At 46.6% G+C, this 17,518-nt stretch overlaps 1 protein-coding gene across 1 annotated transcript; it reads right to left on the bottom strand.

Moving 5' to 3' along the window:
• Positions 1-8,438: 8,438 nt before the first annotated feature.
• Positions 8,439-17,265, bottom strand: LOC6525841 (cholecystokinin receptor type A). Its single transcript, XM_002101625.4, has 5 exons — positions 16,431-17,265; positions 10,032-10,232; positions 9,689-9,976; positions 9,301-9,487; positions 8,439-9,225 (listed from the first exon to the last, which is right to left on the bottom strand). Exons 1-5 carry the CDS (start codon positions 17,005-17,007, stop codon positions 8,712-8,714), a joined length of 1,767 nt encoding a protein of 588 aa, XP_002101661.1. The 5' UTR covers positions 17,008-17,265; the 3' UTR covers positions 8,439-8,711.
• Between the last annotated feature and the right edge of the window lie 253 nt (positions 17,266-17,518).

Raw genomic sequence — 17,518 nt, forward strand, 5'->3', positions numbered from 1 at the left:
GTCTGCCTGAAAGTGTTGATCCTCGAAACATGATAATTATTTTGTTCAGTGCGTGCAATGTACATATCCAAATGTTTGAGCTTGCCAATGAGTTTTTCCGTTCGACATTCATTGCAGTTCGGAAATAGCATTTATCCTTCCAAAAGCATGTGAGCTGGTTGTAGTAAAAAGAATTCTATTTGCATAGCGACGATCAAAGGCTGAGCTTTTACAACTATTTTGCCATTGCTGATGCATTGAAAAATATATTCATTTCCAACATGAATATTTAACATTGCCATGTCTTGTTTCCGATTGAATTCGACTTAAAGGCCTTCTTCTTTAGCTGAGCATGCACAGCACTTTAATTATGCTTATGAAAATGCCCGATATATTTCCAAACTGACAGCGACAGGTGTGCACCTATTTTGGGTATACAGATGGGGGGGGGAGGGGGTTATTTGGGGGCTTCAAATTCAATTCCAGACCGGGAAATCAAAAATACTCCCAGCTGACGCCTTAAATGAGATAACAAGTTTGTAATTTTGGCATAATTGCGGCCTCCCCAGGGAGAAACAGCCTGCTGGGCAGGATGAGCCCACTCCATCCCCCATCTCCCATTCCCATCCACATCCACATCCACATCCCCATTTCCATCCGCATTCCACACTCTACTTTGGAGTTGCGGAGCTGCTGTGTATTAATAATATTTAAATCCAAATCCCGTATTTTTGTCTGCCGCTGACTGCTGTTCTGCAAACAATTGCCAAAAAAATAAAAAAAAAATGGAAAAAAAAAGTTTGTTTTCCTTGCTTTCGCATGGGCGCTTAGAGGTGGGGGGGTTAGAGGTCAGATGTCAGAAGTTAAAGGTCGGGGATCCCGAACCGGAAGCACACGTGCTGACAACAAGCCAATTAAACGATTGCCACGAAATTAAGTCTGCAAACTGATAACCCGCACAACTCCGCACAACTTGGCCACTAAAGCCCGCCAAATTTGGCCAATTGAAATTTTACTCGTGGCCAAGAGCATTCAATAAACGCTTTTATATTCAATTTGAAGTTGATTGTGATTGTGCTTTTGATTTTGATTGTGCGACTGTGATTTTGATTTTAGTTTAGTTTAAACAGAAGTGAGTAGGTTGGATTTTAAGTGCCTTCTATGGGTTTTATAGCCACTTTTCACATCTTTCTGGAAATAGTTTTATAGGCACCTTTAAATTAAAGAAACTATCTGTTTCATTGCCCCAATGGGTTCAAGTCGGTTAATTTCCATCCGACTGCGTTCCCTGCAATTTCCCTGGATTTCCCTCGATTCCCCCTCGATTCCCCTTCGACTCCCCTTCGATTCCCCCTCGATTCCCCTTCGATTCCATTAAAAAACTTTAATGAAACTGTCACCGCCGACAGCTAGACAAACAGGGCAATAAACATTCCTTGACCCTGATTTCAGCTGCTTCTCTTGACGCTTTTGTACATCTGCAGCCTTCTTTGTTCTTCTCCGTTGGGTTTTTTATATTGTTTTTCTTTTTTTTTTTTTGATTTTCTCGTTGGCTTTACCGCTTCGGTGGCAAAGGACATTTCCAGCCGTGGGCAGTAGCCAGAAATATTTATTATATTGTAAATATAATAAATAGAAGGGCCTTTGTGTGCATTGTTGGCTAAATCAAAATCGACTTCCCCAAGGGCGCACACTCCTATACTTCATACTACTATATATCTATATATATATATCTATATATCTTTATAGATGTGTATTTGCCAAGAAGAGTGAAGGTATTTCTGTTGTTTTCTTTCTTTTTTCATGGCTCACTTGGGCTTCATCATGGGCCTCACATGTGGAAATTGATATATCAGGGGATTTTCGAAATTAATTGTGCCAAGTGGGCGGTGCATATGTACATATGTATTTGCAGCAAACATATGCTCTCATGAAGACCATCTCAACATCGACTGTAGTTACTGGCCACCGATTAAGGGCTGTAGTAATTAAGGGAACCAACCGCACATTTAAATGGCATTCCATTTTGAAGCGTGGCCCGCAATCCATTTATCGCGACTCGTGTGGCCGCCTCCGTGTGCGGATCTCATTAAAAATTCAATAAATTTATAAAAAAAAAAAAAAAAACACAAAAAAAGTGAAATATTTCCGAAAGAATGCAGCTTTTGGTTGTTTGCTTTCGCTGGCCGCGGCCGCGGGCTGTTTCAGCATTCAGTTTTCGGCCATTTGCTCGCAATAAATGAAAATAAATTGTATCCCGCCAACAACTCGTTTAAGTCCTGCCACACACGCAAACACACAGAAACACACACATATATACTTATATACACGCACACATTAAAGCACTGGGAAGTGAAAATGGAACGGAAATGGAAGCACCGATGGATGGTGCGGAGAAAAGTGAAAATCTGATGAAAAGCAAGGCGGCAAGCCAGTGAAAAATATCGACACGATTTCATTTCAACGATGATGTTGCTGTTGAGTGATGTTGAACTTGATGTTGATACCAAATTTGATGTCGATGTTGAATTTGATGTTCTGATGTCCTGATGTTGTGGCAAACAGCAGCAGTACCAAAACCAGGCCCATGATGCTCCTCTGATGTTGATTTATCGCCCTGGCCCTGGGTACACAAAGCATCCGCTGGCCTGTGTCAAATGCCCAAAGCGGCCGAATCGACGGTTTTGCTGGTGGTCAATGTCCCAGGAAGCCGCACATTGGTCTGCGGGCCCAAAAAAAAAAAAAACAGAAAAAAAAAAAAAGGAAGCTCGTAAATGTGCGGATGTAAAATCCAATCCTTAAGTGCCAAGTTCACACAAATCTTGGCCGTAACACCAAGTTTTGCGTACACGCGCAGTAAAAGTGCGTCAAAATGCGCGAATAAGTAGCAACTAACTATTGTTGCCGCATTTTATCAAATCTGAGCCTTGGCCAAGTGTGCCGACTTGGTTTCGGCCATTTCCGTTTCCGCATCGCTGCCTTTCACTCGTTGGCTGTGTGAAATATATATTTTTTTTGGGCCGAGCACATAAAACTGTTGTAAAACAAAACGGCAACCCGAAAATTGTGTGGGTGTGAGTGTGTGTATCTTCCGGAAGAAACCATCATCTAAATGCCTACAACGTGACGTAAGAATGACAAACGACGTTGAGCAACTTCTGGACTTAAACTTTACCAATCGAGGGCATTTCTTTCCGTGTTTGGTTTATCTATAGAATGCTGTTCTACAAGTTATGTTTCTTTAAGGGTAAAGACTAGAAAAATGCATTCCTTCATCCTCTGAACTTATTTACATATGCCAATTGATGGAAGCTATACTAATTTGGTCCTGATTACCAGGAAAGCTATGGCCATGCGAACAGTATGAGCATTCAGGTCGACAGCCTTCCTTTAACTGGCATGTCGATCAAGCACATATTTCAGCAGTTCCGAGTTCCCAGTTCCCAGTTCCAGTTCACTTCTGCCAGGCAGAAGTATGTGTACATTTTTATATACATACATATATTAAAACGATGTCCTTGTGGCGATACAGGCCGATGGGCATGTGTGTCGACCGCCCCCCCCACTGTGTCAGCAACTCAATCTTGGTAAAAATTTGTCGCACTGGAATTTCATTTATTCTGTTGACTCTGACTTTGTTGTGGTCAGAACGACCGCCTTCCCCAAAAAAACCAGAACTACACATACATACTCGTATACTTGTAAATATTTGGGAAAGCCGGAGGGCAAACTACTCGGAATCGGCAGCATTTGCCGTAGTCCCAGTTTTGGACCGGAAGCGTCGACTCGAAGCTAAAAACTTTGAATGAAATCGTATTTGCGCCGAAAACTTGTGAAAGCTTGATCCAATTTTTGGGGGCTTTATTAAATTGTTGACTTAAAATATTCATGCCAACAACCGGTTAGACCAAAAAAAAAAAAACTTGAAATCTCTGGCAAACTTGGATTTTGGGGTGGCGAAAAAAGTGTGACAACGATTCGCGTTGACAACATGAAAATAAAAGGATGCTCTGTCCATCGTCTGGGATTGCAAATTAAAAACCAATCCCCGTCGTGGCCTCTCAAGTGGAAAACCCCCAGTCATTATCATGTGGCAACAAGATGCGTGGGAATGGAAATGGGAGACAAGGAGTCAAGTGCACAATCAACAAATGCGAATCAAATTGCATGGACGTCGATGCCCCGAGGAGCAGCCAGTGGCCACTTGGTCACCAGGCTAGACAATCCGCGGCAACAATTGGGGTTCATCAGTGGACTCACCAGTGGCGTTTGGTTCAACAACCTCCGTCCTAGTGGGTCAAAATCCTCGACAGAAGGAGGCCAATAAAAATTTAATACAGATGGTAATTAACAGCTGTGGATCTGCAAAATGGATGTGGATGCTACAAAATGTCCGGAATTAGCTGATTAGTCCGGATGTGGCAGCTGTTCCAATTGAATTCAATCAAAACGACAAATGTGACCCCGCCCGCAGGCACTAAAGTTATTCCATTTTATTTTACTGTGTTTATTCTATTTATTATTAGAGTTGCCCAAATGGGCGTTGGGATGTGGGTACTTGGGGATGTGGGAATGTGGGGCTCTGGAGCCGACAATTGTCCTGTGTGCTGATGGTGTCAGCCCAAAGACATTAGGCCGCATTATTTAGGCTTTGGCTGTACATAATCCCCGCTTGTCTCCTGTCGCCTGTCTCCCATCTCTTGTCGCCCGTCGCCAACGGCTGTCAGCTGTGGCTCCACGGCAGGATCTGCAGGAGCCTGGGCTCCTCCACATCGGTGGCAATGTGCGTGTCGTGTCGTGGCGGCAGCTCAAAGCGCAGACACACTGGCACGGGCAAAACACAGGCACGTCAGTGCCATAAGCAGCCGGGAGCCACCGCATCCGGAACAAAGGGGCGGCAAACGGCGGACGTGGCACCGCCAGAACCAACAGAACCACCAGATCCTCCTGCTCCTCCTGCTCCTCCTGCTCCTCCTGCTCCTCCTGCTCCTTCTGCTCCTCCTGCTCCTCCTGCTCCTCCTGTTCCTCCTGCTCCTCCTGCTCCTCTTGCTCCTCCTGCTCCTCCTGCTCCTCCTGCTCCTCCTGCTCCTCCTGCTCCTCCTGCTCCTCTTGCTCCACTTTCTCCTCTTTCTCCTCTTGCTCCCCTAGCTTCTCTTGCTCCTCTTGCTCCTCTTGCTCCTATTGCTCCTCTTGCTCCTCTTGCTCCCCTTGCTTCTCTTGCTCATTCTGCTCCTTCTGCTCCTTCTGCTCCTTCTGCTCCTCCTGCTCCTCCTGCTCCTCTTGCTCCTCCTGCTCCTTCTGCCCCTCCTGCTCCTCCTGCTTCTCTTGCTCCTCTTGCTCCTCTTGCTCCTTCTGCTCCTTTTGCTCCTCCTGCTCCTCCTGCTCCTCCTGCTCCTTCTGCTCCTCCTGCATCCATTCCATCGCTGGATAAATTAACAGCCCAGCTGAGCTGTCTGCCAAACCATCGAGTGCTTGATGAAAAAGTCCTTGTAAAATTCGACGTCGCGCCATTAAGAGGCGTACAGCAATCAACAGGAGAGGTCCTTCGAAGTGCTCCTTATGATAAATTCATCGATTTGCGACTGCTGCTGGGAGATTTGTCTTAACTTAAGGTCGCCAACATTTATCAGGCTCTCTGGTTGGCCGGCAAATGGATGGCATTTGGTGGCTTGGCTGGCTGTTTATGAATATTCAATCATTTGCCAAGTTCATTGGAGCAACGATTCGCTGATCCGCAACATTATATGCTCAAACTAAGAATAACTTTTCCGCGAATGAATGGTAATGAAGATAATAAGGAATGGCCCACGCCCAATTAGCCGTTTAGTGGTAAACTAGGCTCCAAAGTGGCATCCATGTTATCATCTTCCACCCACCAAGTGCTGCTCCTTTCGCCACCATCGTCATTGTCCATGACGCCTTTAATCAGCTCTTTATAGTCGACCATCTCGTTGGCTGCGTGTGGAATCCCCAGGGCGCACAATTCACGCACACCCATCGAAAGTGAAATTTGGGTGCGGTTTTGATTGTTTGCACCACTTGACCCCGTCCCATCATCATCATCATCGTCGTCGTCGTCGTCGTCGTCGTCGTCGTCGTCGTCGGCACCTTTTGTCCTGCCCCTTCGTCCTCCTGCTGAATGGATCATCATCAAAACAAGCGACTGAGCTGTTTGTGTCTGTGCACCAGCCGAATGCCGTTGGCTACTCAACATCATCCTGTCCTGGCCATCCTGGAATTCCACACCCACATCCACACCCACACCCACACCTACATCCACAAACACAGCCAAAACCCACGCTCACATCCGGGCAGCCAGGTCAAGAGCGTGTCGTGAATATTTATACCTATTTGATTAGAGTCTCGCGGGAGGAGCGTGGATGCTCGAACATCTGCAAGTTTGATTGGATCCACTCCCTGGATGCGGACGACCTCGAAATTTATCGTTTAACGGACACTATAATTGAGCGGCAGTCGCCATAAGTTGGCCAAACTGGCGGCTGTCGCCCGGAGTGGCATCTTATGACCCACTTTTATTCCGTCTTTATTTTTGGGTGGCCGAGTTAGTCACCTAACCGTTTCTCACTGGGTAATCCTCTGTCAAAACTATTCGACGCTGCCAGTTGCACTTTGACAGCAAGGACACACACACCATATCCTTGAGTTGTGGAAGTTTCTGCCGCTGTGGCATAAGGAGTCATGAATAAAAGAGCAGCGCCAAAGCAACCCATCATCATCATCATCAGTTCCCCCTCCCTGCCATTCCCCTCTCATCCTCACGTCGACCACAGAAACGCGGCGAGTAGTTTGTCCTGTCATCAGATGAGATTGGTACATGTCAAAGTCGCCGCATAGCTATGTATGTATGTAAAATAAAATAAATTAAATAAAGCCCAAACTAGACTAGGCAGCCAGTTACCCTCTAGTGCGAGTCAAGTGTAGATGGCACTACTGGGTATGCCCCATTCGAATCCCTGCGAACAACTGACATACGTAGCTGCGTCTTGATTATAAGGTTGTGGCTCGTATGTTTTTCCTTCCCGCATTTTTTTTTTTTTTTTTTTTTTTTTTTTTTTTTGCTGGCCAGGAGCAGCAGCCTTTGCTGCGGGGATTTGCCATAAATTAAATTACCCAAAAGCCCAAAGCAGATTTGCGAGCCGAGCTGGCTGACAACAGCTCGTTTAGAGCCATACATCTTCCGGAATACGGACTGCAAAGTAAGGAGTATGGAGTACAGAGTACAGAGTACGGAAAACGGCTCTTCCGGACTATCCCCCATCCGGGATTTCCCGAGCAGATGGGCGTGGTGGAGTCTGGCGAACTTTTCTGCATACGACGGCACTTTCGCCGACTGCCTGTCAGTGCACATTTGCCTTTTGCCAAAGCCAAAGTCAAAGTTATGTGCATGAATAAAACAAATTGCAGCTTTTCTGCCTTTTTGCTCCGCTTCATTACTCTGGGCCTCTGTTTTTGGCCCAATTCCTTAACGTGGCTGCCAGGCTGTCGACATGAAAAATTGAGCGCCACTTCTTGCGGCACGCTGCTGCATAATGCGATTGTAATTAACGTGTTCATCTCGTATCGCAATCTCTATTAGCTATCTCTATTCTGCTAAAAGCGAAACAAGCGCATGAAAACTAAAAATTATAACAAATAAAGTAAATAATACAACGTAAGTTCAATATTTATGTAATGAACTTGGGTACAAGAAACTTGAGGCTAAAGGAAACACCTGAGCACTGCTGAAACTTATATATATAAGTATACTTACTCAACCATGCTGCTTTTCTTGAACTTTCATTGCTGCTCATTGATTAATTGAATGAGTAATTGGGCTGCTGATAAGCTGCAAACCCGAAATGTCAACATTTAATAGGGAACATTACAGCACAAATGAAGAGGATGTTAAGTCCTTCAAACTTCACTCGGACCTTTCCAGCTGAGCAGCTCAAAGTGCTGAAGGGATTGCTGCCCACACCTAAAATCCACTGCCCACTTTCACTTCCACTTTAAAATAATCATCATGGCCCACTGTTTTTGGCCAGGCTGCGGTGGCTTTGGGCCTTAATTGTCGACTCAGTTGCTGTGCCCTGCGTCCTGTGTACTGAGTACTCGACAAGGCGACGAACCGTGAGCCCTGCAGCTCCATAATGACAACCGGATGGACTTGGACCCGGACTTGAAACCGTACCCAGTCCAGGGCCGGGACATAAGCGGCTTGTGCTCCACTCAACTGTCGCCTTTCGGAGCTGCTCTGCTCCTCCTAGCTTGCAATTAAAATACCCACTCGGGCCACATAAATTCTGGCAGTAAAATAAAAAAAAAAGAAAAACAGAAAAATAAAAAGTGCCAGCACTTTAGTGTAGGTCACAGCCTTTGAGCGGGGTCCACTTAATGCCCAGGTACTCCCATTCCAAAAGGATTCCCACTATTAAAACGTTCGGGGGAAGAGGATTAAGTTAAGTTTTACTCTGTTTATTTGCAGCAACCTTAGGAAGTTCAATTGAAACACCAATAGACTAGCGTCTGAGTTATTTTACGTTAATTTACGTTATTTTACGAGTACGATCATAATCACAAGTAGGTAAAAAAAATCCATATATTCCTTACTTCAAAAAAAAACCACACGCAGTTCGCTTATCATACATATTTACACCGCATCTCGTTGATTATGGGTGAGTCCTGGAATGGGGGAGGGGTCCTTTTTTTGGGGGGGGCTAATCCTCTACAGCTTAGAGCTGAGGACTGTTGGCGGCGCCGGCGGCGGTGGCACTGTTGGTGGTCACCACCGAATTGAGAAACTCATGACGCGAGCGACTCCGCCAGGTGCCCATACCCATGGCTAGGCCGGGATTCAGACTGATGTTGGTGTTGGTGTTGGCACTCGCATAAGCACCCGCTTGTCCAGCGCCCGCCTGGCTGGCAGAGAGTCCTCCAACGCCGGCGGCACCAGCGGCACCACCACGTCGCCAGGGCAGACCCTTGAAGGTGTCCACGAAGGCGCGCCGGAAGCTGGCGTTCATGAAGCAGTAGGTGATCGGATTGCAGCAGCTGGAGGAGTAGGCCAGCAGCTGAAGGAAACTGATGGCCTTGTAGTCGACATACTCGTACACCACCGGTCCAATCAGCATGACCATCGTGTTGATCACGTACAGCGGCGTCCAGCAGATGAAGAACTCCAGCACCAGGACGAACAGCATCTTGACCACACGCTTCTTGCTCTCCAGGGTCTTGGCCTCGTTGGACCTGGTTTTGGATGTGGACAAAGTGGGAAGTGGGAAAGGGAATTTGGCACACGAGGCTAGCGGACACGAATCCTACCTGCGAAGTGCCGCATCATGGACGCGAATGCTGGGCGAGGAGCTTTTGGCCAGCGTCACCGTCGTCGTCGTCGTGGTGGTGATCACCGTGGGAGCCGTTGGTCTCGTTGTCAAGGTGGTCGTTGCCATATTAGTGGATCCTCCGCCGGCAGATCCCTCTGAATTTCCATTATTGTTGTTACTATTTTCTATGGAACAGCAGCCAAATGTATTAAAATCAAGGAACGTTATTCTAAGGAAAAGTTATGCGATAACTAAACATAAAAATCTATAGACTTAGACTTAGTAATGAATAATAATCGTATGGAAAGTAGTATTAAAAAAGCCACAGTCTTGTAAATATTCTGCGTTTAAAGAGTTGCGACTTGAAATTTCCTGCCGTTACCTACCATTGTAGACTGCGGTGGCGGTCAGGACCAGGATGCAGTTGCTACTGCTGCTGGTGCCCGGATTGGGAGCGCCGCTTCCGCCGGTTGTTGCAGCGGAAACCGGAAGCGATTGCTGCAGGAGGATGCGGCCGCTGTCCTTGGCCATGCCCACGTAGAGGGTGCGCGTGATGAGGATGTAGGCCACGCAGAGCACCAGGAGCGGCAGGACGAGCAGCAGGAAGTCCAGCAGGATGTTGTAGAAGAGCTCGTATCCCTGGTCGGGCCAAAACTCGCGGCACTTGCAGTAGCCTGTAACCAATCGAATAAGATGACTGGTGACTGATGACTGGTGCTATCCACTCACCTGGTCTACTGGTGGGTATCAATTGACTGAAGACCGCTATGGGCGTCATGCAGAGGATGCCGCCCAGCCAGATGAAGCCGATGATCTTGTAGGCGTGGCTGATTGTCTGCCAGGATCGCGAGCGCAGCGGATGGCAAATGGCGTAGTAGCGCTCGCAGGATATGGCCACCAAGGTCCAGGACGAAACGGCCACGGAGGCGGCTGAAAGATGGCAAGATGGGATAACCTTAGAACAAGCTGAACAAGCTGAACACGATGGACACCATGGACACACCCTACTCCTGTCGAGCGCCGTGTCAAATCGCTTTCATTAGAAGGTCCTTCGCCCGCACTCGTTGCATTTTAATTACACAATTTGCATATTAGGACCAGACGAGCCAGACGAACTATCGCACTCCTTGCACTACTGCACTTCTACTTGCGAGTAGATAGTGACAAACAGTACACGATGCAATTTGCAGAAAGTGCAATTAAGCAATTCCCCAGCCACTCCTTTTCTCGTTTGCCCAGTCAGAGTCCACTCTCCATTTCATGTGAGCCTGTTAGCTGCTTTTGCTTCGCATTGTAAAGCAATTTGCTTTCCGCCATTCGAATTCCCTTGGCTGCAATTTCGTCCTGCAGGAGTATCGATGGTTAACAAGTACACAACTGCGGTGCCATATGCAAGTTGATAGTAAGGATATATTGGATATCGGCTTGTGCACGGCAAATAAGTTTCAATTGGAAAATTGCGCCATTTAAGGTAAATATTTTCTAGTTTATGCATCGATTTTGTCTTCTTAGCATATATGTTATGAATTATCAGTGAGGATGATAAATGGATCAAGTGTAATCATAATTTGCCTGTATGCATGGGTATATGTGCCATTAATGGCTTACCAAAACATTTGTTCATAAAGACTGCAGTTTAGACTTCAATGCTATGCCTTCAGTTATTAATATTGTTATTTTTGCATTTTTGTTTTTGCAGATATATTTGCTAATATACCTTTAATATACGTTTCATATTCAACAGCAAGTAATTAAAAAAGTAGTAAATTAAATCTAGGAATGAGTAACGAAGACAGCCCGTATCAAGTTCCCTTTGAAATGGAAATTTGCAACAGTCCACACAGCCAACCAAGGTCCACCCTAATGTGGCTTCTCCTTCTGTTGCATAGTATTGTATTACATGTTGCATGCACACTTGTTTACTTTATATTTTAATTAGGCGTGCAAACTAAGACGAGTTATGAAGATTGATAGCATCCACCTGCTCAGTCGAGGTCAGCCCGTGTTCAGCCAACTAAGGTCCACCCTAATGTGGCCTGTCTTTCAGTGTCTTTCAGCTGCATTGTCACATTTGTCTCGCCCTCAGAGTCGCGTTTGCTGAGTTAACCCCCTGAAATTGAAGTTTACTTTTGATTGACGGCTGTGTGCGATGCGATGCGATGCTCTAAGCCAGAAATACTAGCATATGTGCGCTTAAACTTAAAACAAACAGCATTTCCATTCATTTCCATCGATTTCCATTGCCATTGCCATTTCCATTTCCATTTGCATTTGGTTTCTCGCGAGCTCAACTTTAAGGCTTTTCGGCTAAGCAGTTTGATTGATTCGCGCACTGAGTCTTGACAACTAAATCATTTCGAGATGCCAATACAATCCGCCAGATACTTTGCATACTACATGCTATATACTATACAATATAGTATATATATGTATATATATATATATTTACGCCCCTTTGGCGTCCACGGTGCGTAATTCAATTGGCAAATGCAAAACTGACGGCAAATAAGGCGGCGGCATCGGCGGCAAATGACGAACCCAAATTGAATTCGATGCCGCCACAACCCCCTTTCTGCACGCCCATGATGTTTTTCTTTTGGCAACTGATTGAATTTGATTTGTGCGCAGAGTGGGCAGCAGCACGCCTTTGAGGCCAGCAAAAGGACATGAGCAAGGATGCTTTTGGGGTGTGGGGGGGGGGGGGGGGGAAGGCAGACGTGTTGAGCATATTACGCATACGACACGCAGTCCTCGAGCCCCGCATAAATATGCGACTCTGACAGGCCGGAATTTATAAGCGTCAGTTGGGTGATAAAATTTGATTGCCGCAAATAAAAAAACGTGCACACTCAGCCAAAAAAAAGAAATAAGGTCACTTCCCATTCAATTTGGTCGAGAGATGCCTTTAACAAAGCCATTTTAATTGACCAACGTGGCACTGAGTTGCGTAAAATGCTGATAGTACCTTTAAATTCAACTTCCCATGCTTATGGAGCCACTTAAGTCTTTTGTCTCTGGAAAAGAGCTCGAGAAAAATGTTTGAATGTTTGGGACACAAAATTTACTTCTTGGACTTTCAGTTTGCATAGCTCAGCGGCTTAAGAAAAAATTTCGATAGCAGCAGCAACTTTTAAGCGAAATATAAAGGGTTTTTTTTTGGAATATATTTATAGCATAAAGTTTTTGGTTCAAAAGGGAAAATGTTGACAGCTGTGTTGCGGTATGTGTGCCACTCGGCAAGTTTCTGTTTTGTAATATGACACTTGGCTAATTTCTTTAGGTGTACAAGTGGCAAAAAGACCACAAAAATGTGTTTTGACCAGCCTCAAAGTGAAAGAGAACGCTTGCGTGCCTATCGCTTTATGAGGAACTTGGAACTTGGTCCTTGCTCCTTGGTCCTTGGTCCTGTGATTACAGCTGCAGGCGATCCAGGTTCCTGTAGCCTGTCGCCTGTCGCTCGACTAAGCAGATTGAGTGCTCCTCGCAGATGATGGAACATATTGGCCGGACGCGGGATGTGGGACAGGATGTGCTGCACGGAAACCTGGCCAAAATTGCGCCCGATATTAGAAATGCTGGGTAATTTGTTCTTGTGGCTGGCGTTCCAAGTTCCCAAATTAGTTGGGCATCATCATCTCGAGTGACTGACAATCAGATGCGGTCGCTGACGGCAAAGTGACAGGGCGGAAAAATACTCTCGAGTTTGGAGTTGGGAGTTGGGTTGACATGACCAGCGAGTGGATCTTGCCCTTTAAATGGCTCGATTTTAAATGAAAAGGTATACATTTCCATTTCCCTAGAATACAATATCAAAGGAAAAAAGCCACTTTTCGGGACGAAAGTCTTTTAAACTCAATGATTTGGGCCAGCAAATGCATTCGTTCCACACGCGATGTATTATACATAGTATGGAGTGGGAAGTGGAGTATCCACTCGAAATCCTGATGCCAATGGCAAAGTTTGACGAGAAACGAAATCAGAGTTTGCCCAGACATTCTATTTAAGTTGCAAAAGAAACAAAGTAGCTTTTTATCGAATTAAGTACTCCAAGGTGGCCAGGTGGATAGATGGCTTGGTGGATGGGCGCCCAACTTGGCTAAGCTTTCATATCATCCAGTGGAATGGGTTGGGACATAGAGCCCAACATGTCTGGAGCAGGCTCAGCCGAGCGTGGCTCTCTCCTACTGATATTAATATTGTTTTCAAGTGTTTCAATGCGAACTTTAGATTTTAGATCTCACAATTTCCACGCCACGTGCAGCAGTTGGCATGCGGGTGAAATGAAAGTTGCTGCTGCTGCCTTTGCCGCACCGAATGTGCATTAATTAAAAAACTTCATGCGTAGCAAATCCCAAAAGGCAGCAAACTTTACCAAAACAAAGCCCTCGAAAGCGACAAAGTTTCCTGCCACACCAGCAACCATGGTTGAAAGGGGAGTTTCTTTCTTCTTTTTTCTCGGTAATATTCTTTGCTCTTATTTATGAACAACAATTAGCCAAGGAGCACTGAGAAAATCCCGCCCGCTGGCCAAAAACTAATCAGCACAAAGTGCTTCACTGGCTCTGACCAGCACCTTGCACCCCGTTACCCCAATGGCTCCAAGGACTCCCCTTTTCCCGTTTCCCTTTGCGACCAGGTGGCACTCCATGTAGGGCCATAAAAAGGACACTTTTTGCACCTCGCACCATGTGCACATATGTACATAACGCCCCGAATTCTGCTGTTGAACACATGTTTCGCAGCTTATGCAGCCTAAAACAACGAACCTTCAGCAAGGACAACAAATGCTTTGGAAAAAATATTACAACAAATGCTGTGGAAAAAATATTACAACAAATGCTGTGGAGAAAATATTACAACAAATGCTGTGGAGAAAATGTTCATAACATGCTGCGTTGGAATTGGATTTTTTTGTTTAACATTTAATTTGAGCGCGTTTTGGGAGATGGGGAAAATTGGTCCTTTTGAGCACCAAGTCGAAAAAATCTATATATATCCTAGCCGATTTCCTGCCTGAAAGTCCAGCTTCAACTTGTTAAAGTTCTTTTAGAACCCAAAGCCTTTGACAACTGCCAACTGAAAAACTTGGCAAACACAATAATAAATGTCGAACAAAACATCAACAAATCAATGAGGTAAAAACCAAGGCATTCGAAAAAAGTTATAGTTTTTGCCTTGAAAAAGTTATAGTTAAAAAAGTTAGCAGAATTAATGATGGTGACACATTACAACCGATTAAAGGAAAAAACAGAAAAACATCAGCTTACAACGTATTTATTTTATTTATATTTATTTATTTATATCTATTTATTTTTTAAGCTAATTAAAGCCATAATAATTTAGTTTTGGCAAAATAAAACCTTGATTACCTCACGATGAAAATGCAATTCAGCACGACATTTTTAGAGATTCTTAAGTGAACGTTTAAGGACGAAAATAGAAGCCATTGGAACCCCGAAGCCAAGAAGGCGCCTCTTGACCACCTCCAGTTCCCTAGCAACCCGGTTTGAAAAGAGTCCGTCTTTCGCCGAGCTCCTGTGGACACACACACACTGTACACACATCGTACACACGCTGTACACACACCGTTTGCGCTCCAATGACTTCGGCCCTCTTGTTTTCTTAGTGTCCGTGCTCCACATTTCCCACGGGCATCAGCAGGCGCCATTAGGAGCAGGATGAGGATGAGGAGGAGGAGGAGACTGTGACCGCGTTTGCGCTGCTCCGCCTGTAATTGCAAAACCCCGCCAAATCCACATCCATCCGCTCATCCACCTCCTCATCCACCTCCTCAATCATCCGCTCATCCATCCGCCTCCTCATCCACATTCCCATCCACCCGTGGGCCATGTCACATGTGCATGCTGTGCTGCATGTTGCATGTTCCCCAGGTGCGTGACGCTTGTACCTGCCACCGGGAGCAGCTACATCCTAGCCTCAACCCGCCTCCTGGTACGCCTCCTCCGCGGGACGCTGTGCGGTGCCAATTGAAATGGTTATTTAATTCGCCAGTTCGACTGTTGCGGTGGGGTAATGGGGTAATGGGGGAATGGGGGAGTGGGGACTTGGGGATTGGGGCCAAAAGTATGCAGTGCTAGTGCACACAGCCGCTTTAAATTGCGCAGCGAAGTATGCTACGCATTTGCGTTTGCTTTCTGAGCAACAGCATTGTAGCGCCTCCCTTTGCCATCCGAGATCCACAGCATGCCATTAAGATGGGGCTTACCTCTGCCAGGCACGAACTGGGGGGGGGGGGGGGGGGTTCCGCGCAACTTGCCACATGACGCAATGGACAACAGTTACCGAAATCCTAAAAATGTGAATTTACAGTCCGTTGCTAATGCGCCATTTCACATAAACATAAAGAACGAACGAACGCACCGCCAGTTTTCCTCCAGCAAAACCCACATAATTATCCGTAGCGCCAACAAATGTCTATTTAATCACGTCCAACTGTTGTCCTGCCAACGCGCTTGATTTGAAGTTATGTGCTGGCCATGGGACTCTTAAGGATACGCGGTATCCTGTATGCTGTATTCTGTATCCTGTATTCGTATCCTGCCCACAGACAATGGCGCACACTCTGTCAATAACATGGGCCAATATTATGATTTTAATTTCCATTTTTCTAGGACAGCTGCTGAGTGGTTTTTGTTCGTGGAAAAGGCGACACGCACAGGTATATGGATATCGAAATAAAGGGGTAACTAGGAGGAGACGGAAGCCAGGATAATATATGCCCACGTTTAACACAACTTGTTGTTCTGCGCCCCCGCATGACAGGGCCAATAAAACGATCCACATGCGACGATAATCGTAAAAAATTATTTTAATGCCCCACCAAGGAACCTCAAAAGCCAGGAACCCAGGAACCTAGGAACGTAACAACCGAGGAAACTATGAATCCGTGTGGCCCCCACTCTCACATGCGCCATAAATAGGGCTCCTCAACTTATGTATTTGTAATTCCAGCTAATTGAAGACTGCAAAAGGTGGGGGAATTGGGCCAGCTAAGCTAATATTAGGCGGTTACTTATAATGTCAGAGAACGCAGCTCCAGTGGGACGACAGGTCGTTAAATAAGCCAGACATTTAGACATTTAGTGGTTGTAAGTGGAGTGAACTCACCTTGGGAGAACTGGAAGAGCTTGCAGAGGAACTCGCCGAAGATGAAGTTGCGCAGCAGTGTGCCCACCAGGGTGACGGGCATGCAGAGCACGCCCAGCAGCATATCCGATATCGCCAGGTTGAGCAGGAACACGTTGGTTATGGTCCGCATCCGGCGGTTCTGCACCAGCGTCGAGATGACCAGCAGGTTGCCCAGCACGGCGAACAGCAGGATTATGCTGTAGCTGGGTATCAGCCACACGGGCATGCCAGTGGAACTACTACTGGAGCTGGAACTGGAGCTGGAAACGGTAGCGGTACTGGGACTTGGACTGGAACTGGTGCCCAGGGCGAAGGCCATTTCGGTGACCAAGTCACTCGGTTCGGTGTCCATATAGTCGGCATAGCTGGTTGTCGCATTGTCGCCCGCCAAGGAGGCACTGCCTCCGTGGCCAGTTCCATTGTATGGGCCCACGTTGAGCGACACTATGTGACCCGCCGCACTGGGCGCATTGGCATAGTAGTCGAGCAGTGCCCGATAGGCAGCCGCTGCAGCCATGGACGCCTGTTCGGCATTCCCCTCCTCGTAGCTGAACATCCCGGTGACAACCGGGTGATTTGTGGCAATCACTGGCCACCACCGCCGGACATGTCCCCTTTTTTTTGGTCACCAAAAAAAATATATATGTATATAACTTTAATCAATTGCAGTTGAAACGGCGACGCTTGCGCGCAGGCTGGCGAGGATTTCGATAGGGAACTCGGTGGGTGCTCCGAGCACACGAGTTGGCGGCTATGGCTGCCAGGAGAGGGCTCGCCTGCTACCGTTGCGGGTAACGCGTCGTGGGCAACTGACGACTGGCGGACGAGGACAACACCTACGCTCCGGTAGGTCAGCTGCCGCAACATGTTGCGTGGGCGATGCCGAATGGCGCAAACTCACCACGGCAACATGTGGCCAGCAGCATGCTGCCTGCTGTCGGGCAGCCTTGTTGCCGGGCAACTTTCATGTTGCGCGCGGAGGATGTTCTGTTCCGTTCCCTTCCCGATTGTGACCACTTAACGGAGCACTGCATCCTCCTCGGCGTCTGCTGGCGGCGTCTTCAGCA

The sequence above is a fragment of the Drosophila yakuba genome, chromosome X, assembly GCF_016746365.2.
Source record: "Drosophila yakuba strain Tai18E2 chromosome X, Prin_Dyak_Tai18E2_2.1, whole genome shotgun sequence".
Classification (NCBI taxonomy): Eukaryota; Metazoa; Arthropoda; class Insecta; order Diptera; family Drosophilidae; genus Drosophila; species Drosophila yakuba.